Below are 22928 nucleotides of genomic sequence, written 5' to 3' on the forward strand. Positions count from 1 at the left end.
GCTACCTTGCTTCCCCACATTGCTTCCCATGATATTTCTAATTGTAGGGAGAGGGATTGTAAGGCTTTAGCCAATTAAATAAAGGCTCCAAAGGCTGCCAAAATTCACTCTATATAGGTAAAACGGTGCCATTACAGATTGAGCGTGACAATGCGTGGGTGGGTCGTGCAGTGCATGCATTAATTGCGTTAAATATTTTAACGTGATACATTTTTTTAAAAATTAATTACCGCCGTTATCGTGATAAATTTGATAACCCTACCTTTAGCCTAAACTAAAGACTCTGGATGAGTGTAACATATTATGTCTGTAACGTTAAATACAATTAGAAAACAATTTATTTAAAATATATATATATATTAAAAAAAGGCATGGCTGATATTTTTTTGCCGATTCCGATACTTTGAAAATGACATGATCGGACGCGATCAATCGGGACATCTCTAATCCACACAATTTGCTCCAAAATAAGAAGAGCTAGTCAGCAGCCAAAAAAGAGCTTAGTTGTCAAGGCAACATCCATAAACTAATTTTTATGTTATAATGTGAGAAATTTCACATTGTAATGTGTTATGATTAGGGGTGTGACAAAATATCAAAATGGTGATGTATCGTGATACTTTGTATCCCAAAAGGTTATCGATATGCTCCTGTCAAGAATTGAGATATCATTTTAAAAAGGTGTCAATTAAAATAAATAAATAAATAAATAAATAAATAAATAAAAAAGGTTGCCATTGACGGTGCTCGACGCCCAATCCATTAAGACTGGGAACGTTCGTTCATTCAAAACCAGAGCATTCACAGTCATTCGGTCAGATTTTCGGGGCATTTATAGGTCACTTGCTTTTCATTTTCGGGCATTTCCAGGTCATTTCCTGTTGAGTTTGAGTCACTGCCTATTCATTTGGGTGATTCCCAGGTCACTTCCTGTTCTGTAATGCAAAAGAAACAGTAAGTGACCCATAAAATAGCCCAAAATCAACAGGAAGTAGCTGAAAATCAACAGGTAAATGACCTTAAATGGCCCGAAATTACTCATTGCCTGGCATTGGCTGCCACCGACAGCCATAGACGTCCAATCCTTTTGAAGTGGGAGGGATGGCAGCGAATGAATCAGTCTACGAGGGTTAAACTCATTCCAATTCACAGCAGAAGCTTGTTTTTCTGTTTATTAGTTTTTTGTAGAATATCCTAGAATGATTTCCTTACCAATGTATCGAAAATCGTTGCATCGCTATATCGTCAGATCATCGTTTTCGTGAGCTTAGTATCGCGAATCGTATCGTGAGGTACCAAGAGGTTCCCACTCCTAGCTATGATATGCTGCATCCGCCTGTTATATCAGTATGGAATGAAGCCTTTTCTTTGCTACTTATAGCTGGATGATAACTAAAGCCTTTTTGTTTGACATTCAGCTCATTATTATGATTAGCATAAAAGCTTTTCCCTCCCTTGCTTTGCACTGACCCACTTAGATGAATGCAATTGTGTGTATTTGTGCTTGCGTGTCATTGAGAAAGTTGAACAGAATCCAGACGAATCGTACTTGAAAGGATTCACTGTTCCTGTGTGAGTGTGAATGTGTGCGCGCACACTTGGAAACTCAACTTAACCCTTTCGTGCATCAATAAGGATTTTCTTTAAACCCTTACAGGGAACACATTGAACTCATTGGCTGCCATTGACGGCACTAAAACTCCAATTCATTTTGACTGGGAGGGGTGAAAGAATGTTGTACTGTCAAATAAATAGTTTTGGAATTCTAGGCATTTAGAATTCGTTTTCTAAAAAAATAATAGATATATTTTTAATCAGAATTATAATCGGCTTGTGTTTTTTAATATAGAATTTTTTTTTTTTTTTTTTTAAATATATACGGCGGAAAACACAAACAAGACTGAAAAAGCGGTTTCTGCTCTTGCACTCCTCCATTTTAAGCCAAAACAACTGTTGTGTTTGATAGAAAAATATGTCTATATGCTGCCATAGCAGATTCATGGCGCATTAAGCCCCCAAACTATTTTTAATTTTTCCGTTTTACCCTGAAAACCCCCGTTTACATACGTCGCACAACTGCTTTTGTTTCAACCCAGCCCTAAAACGAAGGTAAATAATTACATTTATTATTTAAAATGTCTGTCGTTTTTAGCTTAGAATCAATAATTGATGTCTCATATTTCATTTAAAAAAAAAACGACTTAAAAAAATTATTCGCGCACATATTTTAAACTTTTAAACCAATTATGTCACAATGAAAAAAATGGCATCTGTAAAAATGTCACGGATATTTACCTCATAACTATTGCTTAATTGTAGGGCTGTCAAACGATTAAAAATTTTAATCGAGTTAATCACAGCTTAAAAATTAATTAATTGTAATTAATTTCAATTCAAACCATCTATAAAATATGCCATATTTTTCTGTAAATTATTGTTGGAATGGAAAGATAAGACACAAAACGGATATATACATTCAACATACTGTACATAAGTACTGTGTTTGTTTATTATAACAATAAATCAACAAGACGGCAGTGGTCCCGGTCGTTCTGCTTGGTCGTCTACCGCCTGGCATCCATTCGGTCATCTTCCGCCTGCACGCGGCCGTGCGGCTTGGCCTTTCGTTGCCGTTGAATCAGGTTGCGGGTCTTGCCAAATGCGCTACTGCCCTCCAGTGGCCAGTTTTATTGCTTTAAAATGGATTTTCAGCTTTGTGCTTTGGAGCTAAATTGAATCAGAACCCAGAGATGTCTTTTTGGGAAAAAAAATGTAAAAGATGTATAGATAGGTCTTTGGGACACTGAAACAATTAAATATAGAACTTATTTATTCGTTTTTGGGAGCAAATGAATTAAAATGCATTTCGTTTTGAACGTAAGTGCACATATGTGTGTTACAGCTCTATAAATTGTCAAAAGTGAAGAAATTAAAATGCTTCAAAAAGTGCAATTGCCTTTTTTGCTGTCTGTCAAGCTGAACAACTTCACGTTTAATGAGGACAGAACACGTCATATTAATGAAGAAAAGTAAAAAATAAGATATTGTGAGGTACAATAAGGTACTGTATAACAAACGACGAAAGACAAAATGACTGAAGACACTCCGGCGTCAAAATCACGTAAGTCGAGTACGTCTCAACACGTGGACTACCTGTAACATGATTTTTAAAAATCTGACATTGTAAGCAGTTACTCACAATGTTACTCATTACTTGAAGTTTTTTTTTTTTTGTAACAAGTATTTTTTTTCACTTGTACTCAAGTAAATTTTCGGATAACTACTTTTACTTGAGTAATACGATTTAGAAGTAACGCTGTGTTTAATTGAGTAAAACTTTAGGGTATCTTACTAGTGCTGCAACGATTAATCGATTAACTCGAGTATTCTATTAGAAAAAAAGTTTCTAATTAATTTTGGCTGCTTCGAGTATTCGTTTAATTAAAGTGGCGTTGTAATGGTTTGTTTTGAAAGTGTTTGCATTAGGTTTTATTGATTTGGGTGGATACACGGCCCTCTAGTCTACCTCATTTCACATGGCTGAATCTGCTCCCTGTTAAGACCAACATAAGCTAAGTTTTTGTTTGAGCTAATGTTTTTTTTTAATGCATTTGTAATCTAGTTTACTATGTTTTGCTATGTAAGTGTTCAGTTTTTGTACATAGGTCCTCCTTTATATATATATCCTTTATATATATATATATATGTATACATATATATATATATATATATATAGGGTTGTTCCGATCATGTTTTTTTGCTCCCGATCCGATCCCGATCATTTTAGTTTGAGTATCTGCCGATCCCGATATTTCCCGATCCGATTGCTTTTTTTTGCTCCCGATTCAATTCCAATCAATCCCGATAATTTTTCCCGATCATATACATTTTGGCAATGCATTAAGAAAAAAATGAATAAAATTCGCACGAATATATACATTCAACATACAGTACATAAGTACTGTATTTGTTTATTATGACAATAAATCCTCAAGATGGCATTTACATTATTAACATTCTTTCTGTGAGAGGGATCCACGGATAGAAAGACTTGTGACTTTGTAAATTGTGACTAAATATTGCGATCTAGTGTATTTGTTGAGCTTTCAGTAAATGATACTGTAGCCATGCCCAAATGCATGATGGGAAGTGGAACCATGACTGTGCGTAGTGCTACCAATTGATATATCTTCTCTGCGTTGGGAAATAACATAAGGTGTTAAGAAAAATATCAATTGCTACCTTGCTTCCCCACATTGCTTCCCATGATATTTCTAATCGTAGGGAGAGGGATTGTAAGGCTTTAGCCAATTAAAAAAAGGCTCCAAAGGCTGCCAAAGTTCACTGTACTCATTTTACGCTGCGTTTTATCTCTCTATATTTGTAAAACGGCGCAATTACAGATTGAGCGCGACAATATGTGAGTGGAGCGTGCAGCGCATGCATTAATTGCGTTATATAACGTGATACTTTTTTTTTTTAATTAATTACCGCCGTTATCGGGATAAATTTGATAACCCTACCTTAAGACTCTGGATGAGTGTAACATATTATGTCAGTAACGTTAAATACAATTAGAAAATGATTTAATTAAAAATATATATATATATTAAAAAAAAGGCATGGCCAATATTTTTTTGCCGATTCCCATACTTTGAAAATGACGTGATCGGATCCGATCGATCGGCATATCTCTAATATATATATATACATACATATATATATATATATATATATATATATATTTGAGACTCAGCTCAAGTATTTCAAAAGTTTTACGGTCCTTATCCGATTACTATTCGAACTAAATAGTTCATCAATTAATCGACTACTAAAATAATCGATAGCTGCAGCCCTATACCTTACCCACCTCAGTTGATTGCACAGTCTAACGAAATGGAGGGTGTGTTCTATTCATCAGGTAAATCTCACCTGGCTATCGTACAGCGTGTGAACAATGAGGGCGAGGGCGACCCCTTCTACGAAGTAATGGGCATCGTCACACTGGAGGACGTCATCGAGGAAATCATTAAGTCAGAGATTCTGGACGAGACCGATCTCTATAGTATGAAAACATGATTTTGCCATCACCATTAAACTTACATTTGGTTTATATGCTTATTTGACTTCATCGTCATCAATTATGATTGTCTGCATTGCCTCGACGACAGCTGACAACCGCAGCAAGCGCCGCGTGTCGCACCACGAGAGGAGGCGGCAGGACTTCTCCATCTTCAAAGTGGCCGAGCATGAGATGGTGAAAATTTCACCGCAGCTCCTTCTAGCCACGCACCGCTTCTTGTCCACAGGTATGGTTATAGTCAATCGGCTAATTATGGCGCTCCATGGCGCTGTCGGAAATTGAGCTGTTTGGTTTCCGTCAGAGGTGGATCCTTTCAAGCCGACGTACATCTCAGAGAAGATCCTGCTGAGGCTCATCAAGCATCCCAGCGTCGTTCAGGACCTTAAGTTTGACGACAAGAACAAGCAAGCACTAAAACACTTTCTGTTCCAGAGAAACAAGCCAGCAGACTACTTTATTCTTATACTGCAGGTACAACACTGTGTTCGTGCGTTTATTGGCTCTTCTAACCTTTCATTTTTTGATTGTGAAATACAGTGGTACCTCTACATACGAATTTAATTCGTTCCAGGACCTTGTTTGTAAGTCGAAATGGTCGTATGTCGAGCAGGATTTTCCCATAGGAATACATTATAATTCCATTAATTCGTTCCAAAGCCTAAAAACATACACTAAATTCTTAATAAATACTGCTGGCACTGTTACAAATGGCAATTAAACATAGAAAAACAAATAAGTTATAAATAAATAAGTCAGAATAATATAATAATAAGAAGAATAATTAATAATTATTCCTGTAAATAATGTAACGAATTGGATTCTAATATGGCGGACACTTTTTACTGTCCCTGAACGCACCGCGAAGCTGACGTCACGGTGAGATAGGTCGGTGCGGTAGAGATAATACTTTCGTTTTCTTGAGAGCAGTCAACTGCTTAAGGCAATGGGCGTTTTGTGTTGGATAAGTTCTTAAATAAATGATAAAAACGTGACGAAGCTGGCGATTTCCTTGGCAATGTTACCACAATAATAATTGTCACCTTAACTTATAAATAGTGGCGAACGGTGGTCGGAAGAGGACCATGGAGCTGTATTGTTGAGCCAGTTCAGGGACGCGCACACCAAGCTCATATTTTTCTATAACTTGCATCTTCATTTCAAAGGTAAGCATCACTTTTTTCCTTGTTTCTCCAACTGTATCAACTTTTTTTGAAAACTGTGTTGATTTCTCACACAAGAAAATCCACCGTGCGTTCGTTTGCAGTGCTGTCATGTCGTCGTATTTCGAGCAACTCGTCGGATGTAGAAACAAATGGCGGCTCAAATTTTACGTCGGATGTCGAAAAGATCGTGTGTCGAAGTGATCGTATGTAGAGGTACCACTGTATTGTCTCGCGTTAACTACTGTAGTTCTTGTCTATCAAGTTGTTGAAGCGTTAATTCTGGTTCTTCTGGTTTTTCATGCATTTGTTTCTTGTGTTTTGAAACACAACTATTAATTGCTGTGGTTTTATAATGCTAACCGTATCTCCTGTTTGGAGTCTTTTTCATTTAATGCTTTTATTCTGATAGATTTTTCCATAATTTAGGGATGTCCCGATCGCATATTTTTGAACCCGAGTCCGATTCACCTGATTTTGAGAATCTGCCGATAATGAGTCCCGATCTAATTCCGAAAAAAATTGTTCCAAATAAAATAAAATAAACATGTTACTGTCCCACCAAATTATTTTCAAACAAGAATAACTCAGAAAAATATTTGCCTTTATTAAATGCTTCATTGAGTGAGTCCACTCAAATCCACTCACGTGTTACAAGCTGCCATCAGCGGCGTTGATTTAGTCTTTTCCTATCTAGTTTTATTTTGGTAGGTTACTTTGTGTTCACGTAAGTCAGCGTTGTCTTCCTCCCCTAATCACCTGAGTGCCTACACCTGTTTCCTATTAGCTTTACTCCTTAACTCATTCACTCCGAGCCAGTTTCACCGGAGCAAGGCCCTTCGCTCCGTTTTACTGGATTTTGACTGATTTTGCAAAGCCCACAGAAAATTCTTTTCTATTGCTATGTAAACATGGAACCCACCAAAAGAAAGATTAGACTCTCTTCTTTCAGCAGGAAAAAAAAGTTAGTTCATATCTAGGGTTGTTCCGATCATGTTTTTTTGCTCCCGATCCCGATCGTTTTAGTTTGAGTATTTGCCGATCCCGATATTTCCCGATCCGATTGCTTTTTTTTGCTCCCGATTCAATTCCAATCATTCCCGATAATTTTTCCCGATCATATACATTTTGGCAATGCATTAAGAAAAAAATGACTAAAACTCGCACAATATATACATTCAACATACAGTACATAAGTACTGTATTTGTTTATTATGACAATAAATCCTCAAAATGGCATTTACATTATTAACATTCTTTCTGTGAGAGGGATCCACGGAAAGAAAGACTTGTGACTTTGTATATTGTGACTAAATATTGCCATCTAGTGTATTTGTTGAGCTTTCAGTAAATGATACTGTAGCCATGTCCAAATGCATGATGGGAAGTACAACCATGACTGTGCGTAGTGCTACCAATTGATATATCTTCTCTGCGTTGGGAAATAACATAGGGTGTTAAGAAAAAGCTCAATTACTACCTTGCTTCCCCACTTTGCTTCCCACGATATTTCTTATCATAGGGAGAGGGATTGTAAGGCTTTAGCCAATTAAAAAAAGGCTCCAAAGGCTGCCAAAATTCACTCTACTCATTATACCCTGCCTTTTAGCTCTCTATATAGGTAAAACGACACCATTACAGATTGAGTGTGACAATGCGTGAGTGGGTCGTGCAGCGCATGCATTAGTTGCGTTAAATATTTTAACGTGATACATTTTTTAAAAAATTAATTACCGCAGTTATCGGGATAAATTTGATAACCCTACCTTAAGCCAAAACTAAAGACTCTGGATGAGTGTAACATATTATGTCTGTAACATTAAATACAATTAGTAAATGATTTAATTAAAAAATATATGTATATTAAAAAAAAGGCATGTCTGATATTTTTTTGCCGATTCCGATACTTTGAAAATGACGTGATCGGACCCGATCGATTGGGATGTCGGGACATCTCTATTCATATCTTTTTCCATTCTTTAGAAATCAGCAGTAGAAAATAGCTGTTTGAGCAATTTTCCAATTTCTGATGAAAAAATTGAATTTGATGAGAAATTGAGGTTTTTGTAAAAGCATATATTTCAAACATAACTTTGACTTTAACACAACTCTTTTTTACTTTTGTGACATCCCAAACATCTGAATAATGTTTTCCTTCTACAAAATAACATAAACATCAAGACAAATAGCGCTTTTGTTAGCAAAGTAACAATTTATTTACACATAACTAAACTATTGAACTGAGATGACGCTGTTGTCGGCCGTGCGTTAACACCGTACGCCTGGTGTTCTGTGTGAGTGAATTCTGGGGGGGACCTGTGTAGTGACCACTACCTCATAACAGAATTCACCTAGGCAACTTGTGAGGGGCATGTGCCATGTGTTTTACATCGTTCTCCACATTTTTCTCACACTTCTTACTTCTTCCAACTTCCGTTTCCTGACTATTTCTCTTCATTCACTTCCTTTCATGGTCCGATATGAGTTCTTACCAAATCCGCTCCTGCCCTCCAGTGGCCAGTTTTATTGCTTTAAAATGGATTTTGAGCGTTGTGCTTTGGAGCGAAGTTGCATCAGAACCTAGAGATGTCTCTTGTGAAAAAAAACGTAAGAGACGTATAAATACATTTTTGGGACACTGAAACAATTAAAAATAGAACGTATTTATACGTTTTTCGGGGCAAATGAGTTAAACATGCGGCCTCTTTCAAGTATAGCGCTCCCATGCTTCTCTGGCAACATCAAAGTTTCAAAGCTGTCACTTGTTAACTTGTTAACTTTAACAATCAAACGCCAGCTGCTCTGGTGAGCAAGAAAAGCAGAAGGAGGGAGAGCGAAGGCTGTTGCGCATGAAGCAGAGATACATAAATAAATATATTTCTTGAATTAAAAACCCAATCCTTTTCAGTCGATTCCGATCATCTGAAAAATGGCGCGATCGGCCCGATTTCCGATCACGTGATTGTATTGGGACATCGCTACTATAATTTCTGGCTTGTGTTCCTTCTGGTCCTGGGGTTATTATTCTGAAATGACCACTCTCGTTTCCTGATTGTGTGTTTGTGTTTTATCCACTCTTTTGTCCCTTTGGTCTTCAGTTTGTTGAAATATATTTCCATTTATTCCCAATAATCACACATGAAAAATGCCACTTAATTCTCTAACATTCACACAGGCCCCTTTTGTCTTCTTACCATTGTATGTAATTTAATCAGGGCGGGGGGTTGTACATTCCAAGCAAGAGACCCTCCCCAGTGAGATGGGAAGAAAAAGGCTATGCAGGGGGAGGCTGGAGCACTTTGTCACCTGGTACCAATGTCTTGTCTTTTCTGTTCGTCTGTCTTTAAGTGTAAATTCTTTGTTCTTTTTTTATTCCCGAATTCTGTGTCATCATTTCCTGTTCGTTATGAGATTCCTTCGAGTTGTATTCAGAAATTCGGGTTTCATGTTTTTATTAATGCTTTTATTCTGAAATCCTGGCCAACATATTTTGTAGTTGCGTCTCTTGTGATTTTTTTTATTCCCATGAAATCAGGGTAGAAACCATCATTCTTGTTTTTCATGCTTATATTGTTAAATCCTGTCTCATTTTGTCTCCAGTTTGAGATGCTTCATGACTTTACTTTGAAATTCTGTGGCTTCTGTTTTAACTTATTTTTCATGCTTTCCTGGTTCTTCAGGGTCGAGTAGAGGTGGAGTTTGGCAAGGAGTGTCTCAAATTTGAAAATGGAGCTTTTTCCTATTTTGGGGTTCCTGCCATTTTGCCAGCAGGTAAACACACACATACACACACCCACAGATCTCTTGTGTTTTCTCACAAAATGTACTTAAATAGGAATTAATCCTTAAAATATCAGCAGGGCCGAAAACCAAAAGTGGTTTTTGCCATGTGGCAAAATGTTTTTGCCATGTGGCAATTTTTTTTGCCATGTGGCAAAATGTTTTTGCCATGTGGCATTTTTTTTGCCATGTGGCAATTTTTTTTTGCCATGTGGCAAAATGTTTTTGCCATGTGGCATTTTTTTTTGCCATGTGGCAAAATGTTTTTGCCATGTGGCAATTTTTTTTGCCATGTGGCAAAATATTTTTGCCATGTGTCATTTTTTTTTTGCCATGTGGTAAAATGGATTTTGCCATGTGGCATTTATTTGGGGTATGTGACAAAATGCATTTCGGTTTGTGGGGGGGTATATGGTATTTTGGGGGGTATATGGCTGTTTTGCAAGTCCATGCCATTGACGGCTATGCACGTCCAAATTGTATTTTCATTTTAAATGGCAGAAAAACATCTGTGGCTGTGTTTTTTGACGGTACACTTTACATTAGAGCTTATCGGCATTATTCTGGAACCCCAAGTAAGGCTCTGCCATTGACGGCTATGCACGTCCAAATTGTTTTTTCATTTTAAATGGCAGAAAAACATCTGTGGCTGTGTTTTTTGACCGTACACTTTACATTAGAGCATATCGGCATTCAACTGGAACCCCAAGTAAGGCTCTGCCATTGACGGCTATGCACGTCCAAATTGTTTTTTCATTTTAAATGGCAGAAAAACATCTGTGGCTGTGTTTTTTGACCGTACACTTTACATTAGAGCATATCGGCATTCATCTGGAACCCCAAGTAAGGCTCTGCCATTGACGGCTATGCACGTCCAAATTGTTTTTTCATTTTAAATGGCAGAAAAACATCTGTGGCTGTGTTTTTTGACCGTACACTTTACATTAGAGCTTATCGGCATTCATCTGGAACCCCAAGTAAGGCTCTGCCATTGACGGCTATGCACGTCCAAATTGTTTTTTCATTTTAAATGGCAGAAAAACATCTGTGGCTGTGTTTTTTGACCGTACACGTTACATTAGAGCTTATCGGCATTCATCTGGAACCCCAAGTAAGGCTCTGCCATTGACGGCTATGCACGTCCAAATTGTTTTTTCATTTTAAATGGCAGAAAAACATCTGTGGCTGTGTTTTTTGACCGTACACTTTACATTAGAGCTTATCGACATTCAACTGGCACCCCAAGTAAGGCTCTGCCATTGACGGCTATGCACGTCCAAATTGTTTTTTCATTTTAAATGGCAGAAAAACATCTGTGGCTGTGTTTTTTGACCATACACTTTACATTAGAGCTTATCGGCATTCATCTGGAACCCCAAGTAAGGCTCTGCCATTGACGGCTATGCACGTCCAAATTGTATTTTCATTTTAAATGGCAGAAAAACATCTGTGGCTGTGTTTTTTGACCGTACACTTTACATTAGAGCTTATCGGCATTCATCTGGAACCTCAAGTAAGGCTCTGCCATTGACGGCTATGCACGTCCAAATTGTTTTTTCATTTTAAATGGCAGAAAAACATCTGTGGCTGTGTTTTTTGACCGTACACTTTACATTAGAGCTTATCGACATTCAACTGGCACCCCAAGTAAGGCTCTGCCATTGACGGCTATGCACGTCCAAATTGTTTTTTCATTTTAAATGGCAGAAAAACATCTGTGGCTGTGTTTTTTGACCGTACACGTTACATTAGAGCTTATCGGCATTCATCTGGAACCCCAAGTAAGGCTCTGCCATTGACGGCTATGCACGTCCAAATTGTTTTTTCATTTTAAATGGCAGAAAAACATCTGTGGCTGTGTTTTTTGACCGTACACTTTACATTAGAGCTTATCGGCATTCATCTGGAACCCCAAGTAAGGCTCTGCCATTGACGGCTATGCACGTCCAAATTGTTTTTTCATTTTAAATGGCAGAAAAACATCTGTGGCTGTGTTTTTTGACCGTACACTTTACATTAGAGCTTATCGACATTCAACTGGCACCCCAAGTCAGGCTCTGCCATTGACGGCTATGCACGTCCAAATTGTATTTTAAATGGCAGAAAAACATTTGTGGCTCTGTTTTTTTGACGATGCACTTGACATTACAGCTTATCGACATTCAAGTAAGGTTCTGCCATTGACGGCTATGCACGTCCAAATTTCGGTGTCAGCTGTCTTTCTGCACTGATGAATCTTGGGTATGCGGTCACTACGCTCGCGGTTTGACCAGAGGCGTAGCAAGGGTCCCCGGTGGCCCCAGGCAACGAGCAACATGGGGCCCTTTTGAGTCACGTGACACACATACCACTCGCGCAGTATAATGAACACAAAGGGTAAGGGGTGCGAGTGCGCGCGGTGCATGCACGTGCAGTCCATCTTGGCCATAAAAGTGGCGAAAACTAGCACTTCACATTGACTCATATGGATGTACTTACATTAGTTCATGGACGCGCACATTTTAACAAGTGGCTCTCCTCTGCTCGAAATTCTCGCTCCCAGAATACACAGCGCTTGTGACGTAGGACAATAACAGGACTGGTTGCTATGGGAATATACGCATACCCAAGGAACCTTGCTAATAGGAGTATTGAAATTGCTAATAAAATGGTTTAGGATTATTTTAGATGCATATATGTTGTATTTTTCTTATAGAGTATTCAACGAGGAATACAATAGACCCATTAATAGACTTTTTTGGAAAATCACCATTTCTTTTAGTAGTTACGAGTAATGAGTTGGCCTGTGATAAGCAACGTAAAACAACTCGGCAAGGACTTTCCAAAGAGTTTGGTGAGTCACTCTTTAAACAATCATGTGGTATTAATAGCTGATTGGACTTTCTTAAACATGTAAAATCTACGTGACATAGTTAGTGCTGATTGGGATTGATAACAGAATCGTTAGATAATCTGCCAAATGATTCCATGTTATTGAAACACTCCCTACACTTGTCGCTGCGACAGTGCAGTAAAGTTGCGTGTGCTAAATCTGTTGGCCCTCTGAGGGGGCCCCTTCTGGCTGGGGGCCCTAGGCAATTGCCTGGTTTGCCTAATGGGACGCGACGCCTCTGGGTTTGACCACGAGGTTATTTCAGGAGCCACATCAACAATTTCAGGTAAATCTTAATTTTATTGCTGGTTGTTTTTATATGATTGTGTTGTATGTTTAAAAATAAAATACTTTGTACGTCTCAGTTTTCTTTTATTTTCCTTTTACACAGATACTGAATAACTGTTACGCAATGTATTGATTCTAGTTTTCCGTCTGTCGAAACAACTGTAAGGGTGACACTCCAATTTCGCTGTGTTTCAACACGATGGAATCATTTGGCAGATTATCTAACAATTCTGTTATCAATCCCAATCAGCACTAAGTCTGTTACGTAGATTATACATGTTTAAGAAAGTCCAATCAGCTATTAATACCACATGATTGTTTAAAGAGTAACTCACCAAACTCTCTGGAAAGTCTTTGCCGAGTTGTTTTACGTTGCTTTTCACAGGCCAACTCATTACTCGTAACTACTAAAAGAAACGGTGATTTTCCAAAAAAGTCTATTAATTAGTCTATTGTATTCCTCCTTGAATACTCTATAAGAAAAATACAACATATATGCATCTAAAATAATTCTAAACTATATTATTAGCAATTTCAATACTCCTTTTAGCAAGGTTCCTTGGGTATGCGTACGTTCCCATGGCAACCAGTCCTGTTATTGTCCTATGTCACAAGCGCTGTGTATTCTGGGAGCGAGAATAGGCGTAAGGTGCGCATTTCGAGCAGAGGACAGCCACCTGTTAAAATGTGTGCGTCCATGAACGAATGTAAGTACATCCATATGAGTCAATGTAAAGTGCTACTTTTCGCCACTTTTATGGCCAAGATGGACCACACGTGCATGCAGCACGCACTCGCACCCCCTCACCTTTGTGTTCATTATACTGGGCGAGTATGTATGTGTGTCACGTGACTCAAAAGGGCCCCATGTTGCTTGTTGCCTGGGGCCCCCGGGGACCCTTGCTACGCCTCTGGTCAAACCGCGAGCATAGTGACCGCATACCCAAGATTCATCAGTGCAGAAAGACAGCTGACACCGAAATTTGGACGTGCATAGCCGTCAATGGCAGAACCTTACTTGGGTGTCAGTTGAATGTCGATAAGCTGTAATGTCAAGTGTATCGTCAAAAAATAGAGCCACACATGTTTTCTGCCATTTAAAATGAAAAAACAATTTGGACGTGCATAGCCGTCAATGGCAGAGCCTTACTTGGGGTTCCAGTTGAATGCCGATATGCTCTAATATAAAGTGTACGGTCAAAAAACACAGCCACAGATGTTTTTCTGCCATTTAAAATGAAAAAAACAATTTGGACGTGCATAGCTGTCAATGGCAGAGCCTTACTTGGGGTTCCAGTTGAATGCCGATATGCTATAATATAAAGTGTACGGTCAAAAAACACAGCCACAGATGCTTTTCTGCCATTTAAAATGAAAATACGATTTGGATGTGCATAGCCGTCAATGGCAGAGCCTTACTTGGGGTTCCAGAATAATGCCGATAAGCTCTAATGTAAAGTGTACGGTCAAAAAACACAGCCACAGATGTTTTTCTGCCATTTAAAATGAAAAAAACAATTTGGACGTGCATAGCCGTCAATGGCAGAGCCTTACTTGGGGTTCCAGAATAATGCCGATAAGCTCTAATGTAAAGTGTACAGTCAAAAAACACAGCCACAGATGTTTTTCTGCCATTTAAAATGAAAATACAATTTGGACGTGCATAGCCGTCAATGGCATGGACTTGCAAAACAGCCATATACCCCCCAAAATACCATATACCCTCCCACGAACCGAAATGCATTTTGCCACATACCCCAAATAAATGCCACATGGCAAAATCCATTTTGCCACATGGCAAAAAAAAATGCCACATGGCAAAAAAAAATTGCCACATGGCAAAAAAAATTGCCACATGGCAAAAAAAACTGCCACATGGCAAAAACATTTTGCCACATGGCAAATAAAATTGCCACATGGCAAAAACATTTTGCCACATGGCAAAAAAAATTGCCACATGGCAAAAACATTTTGCCACATGGCAAAAAAAAATGCCACATGGCAAAACATTTTTGCCACATGGCAAATACCACTTTTGGTTCTCGCTGTCTCTCTAAAATATAGAGTACGTACATGAGCTAAAACACAGCATTGATTAATATTGTTTGCATGGAATAAGAGTCAAACTGAGTCAGTTTCCATTTTAGGCAATTTTAACCTTCATTGTTAACCAAAATTGAAGTCGCAACTGGACTGTCAATTACTACTTCTCCTGTATGTGGATTGTCAAATGAGCAAACTCAAGAGGTTATCAGACTCCTCTTGTGTCCGAGGATAATTAGTATAACTCCAGTTTGGTGACATGTTGTTGACTTGTTAACACTGTCAATGTCTACTTGAACTAGTAGTTTTTTTTGTGCTGAACTGTTTGTTTTCGACATGAAGATCTCCGGTCGCCATCCCGCTCCGAGTCAGAGGGTTGGTCCCCTGGCCAGCTTAACGGGGGGTCGAATATCTATGTGCCAGACTACTCTGTACGCCAGATCACGCCATTGCAGATCCTCAAGGTGAACTATCACGCGCTACCCTATGGTCCCGTTTCGGCCCAGATTAGCCTCACCCCACCTCTTCTCAGATCACCAGAAGCCACTACCACAATGCACTGGGTGCTTCCAGGATGGACACCTCGCCACAGACGCCCGACCCCGACGCCCGGATGACAGAGCCTTCGCCGACTGAGAATGGGGGTCCCGCTAGCATCGCCACAGGCGCCACACTGATGCCACCGTGCCGGGAAATGGATCGTTACCCTCCTGCCGGGCACGCGGGGCAACAGGGCTACTGCATACCCCATAGCACCTCCGTGCTCAACTGTAGGAATCGTATAGTCAGTAAGTTCCAATAAAAGGGAAACATGAAGTCGATGATATCTTACTTCCTGTGGTGACATGAATGGCAGTGCATGTTTTTTGTCACCGTACAGAAATTACATGCCATGTCTTTTGGAGGGTGAATGTAAGCACAGTAGGTTTTTTGTTGTTGTTTTTTTCAAAAATCTATTTCACACACTTTTTTTAATCAAATTTTGTTATGGAAATGACAGCCTTATAATTTTTTTTTTTTGGGGGGGGGGGTAGTTTTTCTTTAAATATTGTATTAAATCATTTTTGCTTGTTTTTCCCTGTCTGTATTTTTTTACCTTTGTGTTTTGTATTAATCTTTTTTTTATTATTATTATCCTGCAGCGTTTGCGTTGTTACGTTTGTTACATTCTACACATTAACCCTTTCAGGGTCAGTGGCCACTACATTTAACAGCTATCAAAAAGTTGACGCTTGAGACGTTTAATCTTTTAAAGGGCAAGAGATGGTTTTTTTTTTTTTTTTTTTTTTTCATCAAAATAACTTAAATGTCAGCAATTATTTTTTGATTATTAATAATGACTATTTTTATATCATTTTAAATAACTTCATAGACTAATACAATGTGAATTAAAGCTAAATTGATGAAATTGAAATGAATTAAAAAAAAAAAAAAAAAGAAAAAAAGAAATGCAATCTGGTTACAGCCCTGACTTTTTTCATAATATTTAAATTATTGCATGCCATTGATGGCGATGTACAATGGTACCTCTACATACAAAGTTAATTCGTTCCGGGACCTTGTTTGTAAGTCGAAATGGTCATATGTCGAGCAGGATTTTCCCATAAAACTACATTATAATTCCTTCCACAGCCCGAAAACTTAAAATAAATACTGCTAATATTATTCTTTTTCCATGATGAAGCCTATCTCAGAACTATGAGGCGGACGTGCTAACCACTCAGCCACCATGCCGCTAATATTACTGCAAATAGCAATTACATACACAGATCAAAACAAATAAATTATGACTAAAAATTGGAATAATAATAATAGTAATAATAATAATACCTGTAATAATGTAACCAATTGGGTTCTAATGTGGCGGATTTGCCTTTTTTTACAACCTGGACTAACATTCATGGAACCTATGTTTATTTCTCTCACAAGAAAATCAGCCGTGCGTCCGTCTTGCAGGAAAACAAAAAAACTGTGGCGCTGTCATAAATCGTCGTATTTCGAGCATGTCGTTGGATGCAGAAACAAATGGCGAGACAAATTTTATGTCGGATGTCGAAAAGATCGTGTCGAAGCGATCGTATGTCGAGGTACCACTGTACGTTCAATTCATTCATTCAGCTGTGAATATTTATTTGTACGTGGAAGGGTTAAAAGTGTTTTTTGTTTGTTTGTTTTACAATTTTTGTATTTACCCAAATACTGTTCATACCTTTTTAAAGAAAATTCTTCGTTGATTTGTTGTCTTGAAAATATATTTCTTGAAGTGAAAATTAATATTGTTAAGTACACATTTCTTGTCTTAATAATACTCCAGGAAGTAAGTCTGACGGCCAGAAGAGTCCGAGCGATTCAGTCTTCTTACGGATGGACGATATCCCGTACATCCAAGAGGACTGGCCAGAATACTCCGGTAACTATCGAAGCATTCACAATGTGATATTCCCTAAGTGTTTAACAGTAACTCATATCACAAGTGTGGCATAAACACCCACATCGATGGTGTGTGGGGGTGGGTGTCAGACGTGACTGGTGTTCCCGCGGTAACGGACACGTCTCCTTTGATCAGCAGCTTGTCGGTCAGCGTCTCCAAGGACACGCTGAGAAACAAGCTCAAACCCAGTTGGTCTGCACACACACACAAACCTTTTATTTAGCAACCTTTTCAATTCCTTTCGCCAGTTTTAATTCACATGCAAATGCAACACACATATAGGCCGAAAAAAACAGCAAACTATAAGACAACATACAGTGAGGAGCAGAAGTATTTGCACTAGGGCTGTCAAAATTATCGCGTTAACGGGCGGTAAATTTTTTTTTTTTAATTAATCAATTTAAAATATTTGACGTAATTAACGCACATGCCCCGCTCAGGTTAAAATGACAGTAGTGTAATGTCCGCTTGTTACTTGTTTTTTGTTGTTTGGCGCCCTCTGCTGCTGTTTGGGTCCAAATGATTTTATGGGTCTTGGGCGGGAGCATGGTGTAATGACGTCAAAGATGGCGAGCAACTAGTTTATTTTTTGATTGAAAATTTTACAAATTTTAATAAAACGAAAAGATTAAGAGGGGTTTTAATTAGGGCTGTCAAAATTATCGCGTTAACATGCGGTAACTAATTTTTTAAATTAATCACGTTAAAATATTTGACGCAATTAATGCACATGTCCCGCTCAGACAGTATTCTGTCTTTTGATAAGTTTTACAGCAAGGCTTTTTGTGCTGTCTAACAGCGAACTCTTGTGGTCGCTTTGCGACATGGTTTATTGTTTTCTTGCCAGTTCAATATGGCTGCACGACGTCTCGGGCTGACGCCTACGTTGTAATGTTGTGCTTATATGATCCTTGGACAAGATTTGTCCGTAAGTATGGTTGTTGTAAAGAATGTACATATTTTGTTAGTAAGCGAAATGTTCAATTTTTTGTATGAGACACTTTTGGTTTATGTTTGGTGAACCTGTATAGCGTGCTAAGCTAACGTTGTTGCTAATGCAATGCTTGTGTACTTTTTTTTTTGTAGTTTTACGACGGTCTAAAGAGGACAATGGTTTGAGGCTATTTTATTAATAAATCAGATGAAAAAGGAAGAAGTCTGATTATTAAGGCGTCGTTCACTAGCTGTCTAGCTTTGGAAAAAGTAGACGCTTCGGAGTGAGGACAGCATAGACAGATTTAAATGACAGTAGAGTGAAATGCCCACGACAGTCCTTATGTACCGTATGTTGAATGTATATATCCATCTTGTGTCTTCTCTTTCCATTCCAACAATTTATTTTACAGAATATATATATAATTTACAGAAAAATATGGCGTATTTTATAGATGGTTTGAATTGTGATTAATTGCGATTAATTACGATTAATTTTTAAGCTGTAATTAACTCGATTAAAACTTTTAATCGTTTGACAGCCCTAGTTTTAATATAAAATTTCTATAACTTGTACTAACATTTATCTTTTAAGAACAAGTTTTTCTATCCATGGATAGCTTTAAGAGAACGTTAATAATGTTAATGCCATCTTGTTGATTTATTGTTATAATAAACAAATACAGTACTTATCTACCGTATGTTGAATGCATATATCCGTCTTGTGTCTTATCTTTTTGTTCCAACAATAATTTACCGAAAAATATGGTATTTTACAGATGGTTTGAATTGCGATTAATTACGATTAATTTTTAAGCTGTAATTAACTCGATTAAAAATTTTAATCGTTTGACAGCCTTAATTTGCACCCCTTGTATAGGTAGAGGTTGAAAATTTCATATTAATTTCATTCGAATCATAAATGCATTTCCACTCATAGAGACATAATCTTAAAAAAATACAGAAATCACATTATATGATTTTTTAAAATTATTTTATTTGTAATTTACTGGGGTATTAACTATTTGTACCCCTGAGAATCAGCAATAATTATGACACTTAAAGAGTTGCCAGTCTACCTTAAAAAAAAGTCCACCTTTACCCCATGAGCACACCACAGTCAGTCATAATCAGTGTTGGGCACGTTACTTTAAAAAAGTAATTATAGTTACTCACTTCTTCTTCCAAAAAGTACCTGAGTTAGTAACTGAATTACTCTATAGTAAAAGTAACTAGTTACCAGGGAAAGTAACTATTTCCGTTTCTTTAAAAAGAAGTTGTTGTATGTTCAAAGAATTTTAAATTTTCTGAGCAGTATTCAAGTCAGTTGAATAGAGAAGAACAGGTAGTTAGTTGTGTTATAGAACCTTGTAATATTTATTGCACCTAACCAGCAACAGATTTATCCTACATTTGAAGTGCAACAAAAGTAAACAGATTTGAATTGCTTACCACTAAAGATGTCCCGATCGATCGGGTCCGATCACGTCATTTTCAAAGTATCGGAATCGGCAAAAAAAATATCGGACATGCCTTTTTTTAATATATATATATATATTTTTTTTTTTTTTTTTTTTTTTTTTTTTTTATTAAATCGTTTTCTAATTGTATTTAACGTTACAGACAAAATGTCTTACACTCATCCAGAGTCTTTAGTTTTGGCTTAAAGTAGGGCTATCAAATTTATCGCGTTAACGGCGGTAATAAATTTTTTTTTAATTAATCACTTTAAAATATTTAACGCAATTAACGCATGCGCTGCACGACCCACTCATGCATTGTCGCGTTCAATCTATAATGGCGCCGATTTACCTATACATAGAGCTAAAAGGCAGCGTAAAATGAGAAGAGTGAATTTTGGCAGCCTTTGGAGCCTTTTTTTAATTGGCTTAAGCCTTAAAATCCCTCTCTTAACAATTAGAAATATCGTGGGAAAGCAATGTGGGGAAGAGAAGTAGTAGTTGATCTTTTTCTTTACACCCTATGTTATTTCCCAACGCAAAGAAGATATATCAATTGGTGCCACTACACACAGTTATGGTTGCACTTCCCATCAAGCATTTGGGCAGAACAGTTAAATGGCTACAGGATCATTTCCTGAAAGCTCAACAAATACACTAGATGGCAATATTTAGTCACAATATACAAAGTCACATGTATCCTTTAAGAATTACAAGTCTTTCTATCCGTGGATCCCTCTCACAGAAAGAATGTTAATAATGTAAATGCCATCTTGAGGATTTATTGTCATAATAAACAAATACAGTACTTATGTACTGTATGTTGAATGTATATATTCGTCCGAGTTTTCTTCATTTTTTTCTTAATGCATTGCCAAAATGTATATGATCGGGAAAAATTATCGGGAATGATTGGAATTGAATCAGGAGCAAAAAAAAAAAAAAAAGCAATCGGATCGGGAAATATCGGGATCGGCAGATACTCAAACTAAAATGATCAGGATTGGATCAGGAGCAAAAAAACATGATCGTAAAAACCTTAGATAGTAGCAATTGTTTCTACAAAATGGATAAGCGACAAGATTTTTGTCAGGGACTGTACAAGAAAAAGCGCACACTTAGGCAAAACAAACAAACATTGCTTGTTTTTGACAATTTTTTGTGTCATCAGGTCACAAGAAGGGACAAGAGTCACTAGAAGACCAGAAAAGAGAAGAGTCTGAAGGGGGTTCCATACAAAATGAGCATGAAACCGAACAGCAAGAGGACAACTCTCAACATGCACTGGTTGAAAGCTAGCGAAACCACCGCACAACCTTAACAACATTGTTTACGGAAATGACCGAGACGTCTGGTGTTATCGGACGTTAAGTGAATGTTAAATCAAATATTTGGGGGATGTATAAACATTTTCATGTCAAAGATGTCGCTACTCTTGCTTGCACTCTTGAATGCTGCTTGCTTATATGTCACGTTTGTTCAGGAAATAAAGTTTTTATACTACGCGTATGTGGATGAAATCTGTCTTGAGTTTATTGTAAGAAACATTCAAGATATATTTTCATAATATAATTTATATATATTTCTTAGGGCTGTCAAACGATTAAAATTTTTAATCGAGTTAATTACAGCTTAAAAATTAATCGTAATTAATCGCAATTCAAACCATCTATGAAATATGCCATATTTTTCTGTAAATTATTGTTGGAATGAAAAGATAAGACACAAGACGGATATATACATTCACCATACTGTACATCAGTGTTGTTAATCTTACTGAAAAAAGTAATTAATTATAGTTACAAATCTCCCAAAAAGTAATTGCGTTAGTAACTCAATTACCTGAATGTAAGAGTAATTTGTTACTTGGCAAAGTAATTGGTGATGATTACTTTTTTTTTTTTTTCCTCAAAAAAAAAAAAAAAAAAACATTGGCCACACTATGTGAAGTTTTTTGTGAAGATTTTTGGTACAATTGGCCCCAGCCCAATTCGTTACCCTAATTTACCCTGAATCAACTGTTAAAAGTTGTTAAAATTGCTCCCATTATTGCATTAGTTCCCTTCTCTCTACTTTTGACATATGAAAGTTTTAAAACTGTTTCATCATTTAAAGATAGATTCAAGTCAAGATTTTGCCGATTTAGAAGTATTTTAGATAAAAAGTTACTTAGGTTCGCTAGGAAGGTTCTCTACAACAGAGCCGTCCTACAAAGGCTACTGCTTTAAGATGGCGGCTGTTTACTAACGCATCTAGTGCCGTGTCTGTCATTTTGCATCTAGTTATATCTATATACAGTATATGTGATATCTACCATGTCTACTATATCTACCATAACATGCGGGCGTAGTTTGAAGGCTATCGGCTACAACATGTATTATTGGAGCTAACTAGCATCGCGTTTGCTCGGCGTCACAACTTTCTTGCCTCCTCCCCACTCCTGACTGCTCTGTCGTCACGGTGAGTCCGTCTCCCTCAGACTTTTCGACCAATATAATAACGCATAGTAACGCATGCCTTTCCGTCCTCAGTAACGGTAACGGCGTTGCCAAGATGAGAAAAGTAATTAATTAGATTACCCACTACTGAAAAAAATAACGCCGTTATATTGTAACGCCGTTATTAACAACACTGCTGTACATAAGTACTGTATTTGTTTATTATAACAATAAATCAACAAAATGGCATTAACATTCTCTTAAAGCGATCCATGGATAGAAAAACTTGTAGTTAAAAGATAAATGTTAGTACAAGTTATAGAAATGTAACCCTTACTTTCCGTTGCTGTGAGGCTGTGGGTCAATCGGGTTACAGTTTAATTGTTGTGGTGCCTTTACTCCGTCTCCTCTACTAAAATAATGACCGACACGGCAGGACA

At 37.5% G+C, this 22928-nt stretch overlaps 1 protein-coding gene across 1 annotated transcript in view; it reads left to right on the forward strand.

The window, feature by feature from the left end:
• The window catches only part of LOC130921048 (metal transporter CNNM1-like), a 34809-nt gene extending 13260 nt beyond the window's left edge, over positions 1-21549 (forward strand). The window contains exons 6-13 of the mRNA XM_057844663.1: positions 4922-5065; positions 5172-5309; positions 5385-5554; positions 9924-10014; positions 15569-15690; positions 15759-16014; positions 17541-17636; positions 21222-21549. Of these exons, the coding sequence (XP_057700646.1) occupies positions 4922-5065; positions 5172-5309; positions 5385-5554; positions 9924-10014; positions 15569-15690; positions 15759-16014; positions 17541-17636; positions 21222-21349 (1145 nt within the window). The 3' untranslated portion in view covers positions 21350-21549. The remainder of the gene's footprint in view (positions 1-4921; positions 5066-5171; positions 5310-5384; positions 5555-9923; positions 10015-15568; positions 15691-15758; positions 16015-17540; positions 17637-21221) is intronic.
• The last annotated feature ends 1379 nt before the right edge of the window (positions 21550-22928 follow it).

This window comes from Corythoichthys intestinalis, chromosome 8 (assembly GCF_030265065.1).
Source record: "Corythoichthys intestinalis isolate RoL2023-P3 chromosome 8, ASM3026506v1, whole genome shotgun sequence".
In the NCBI taxonomy this organism is placed as follows: Eukaryota; Metazoa; Chordata; class Actinopteri; order Syngnathiformes; family Syngnathidae; genus Corythoichthys; species Corythoichthys intestinalis.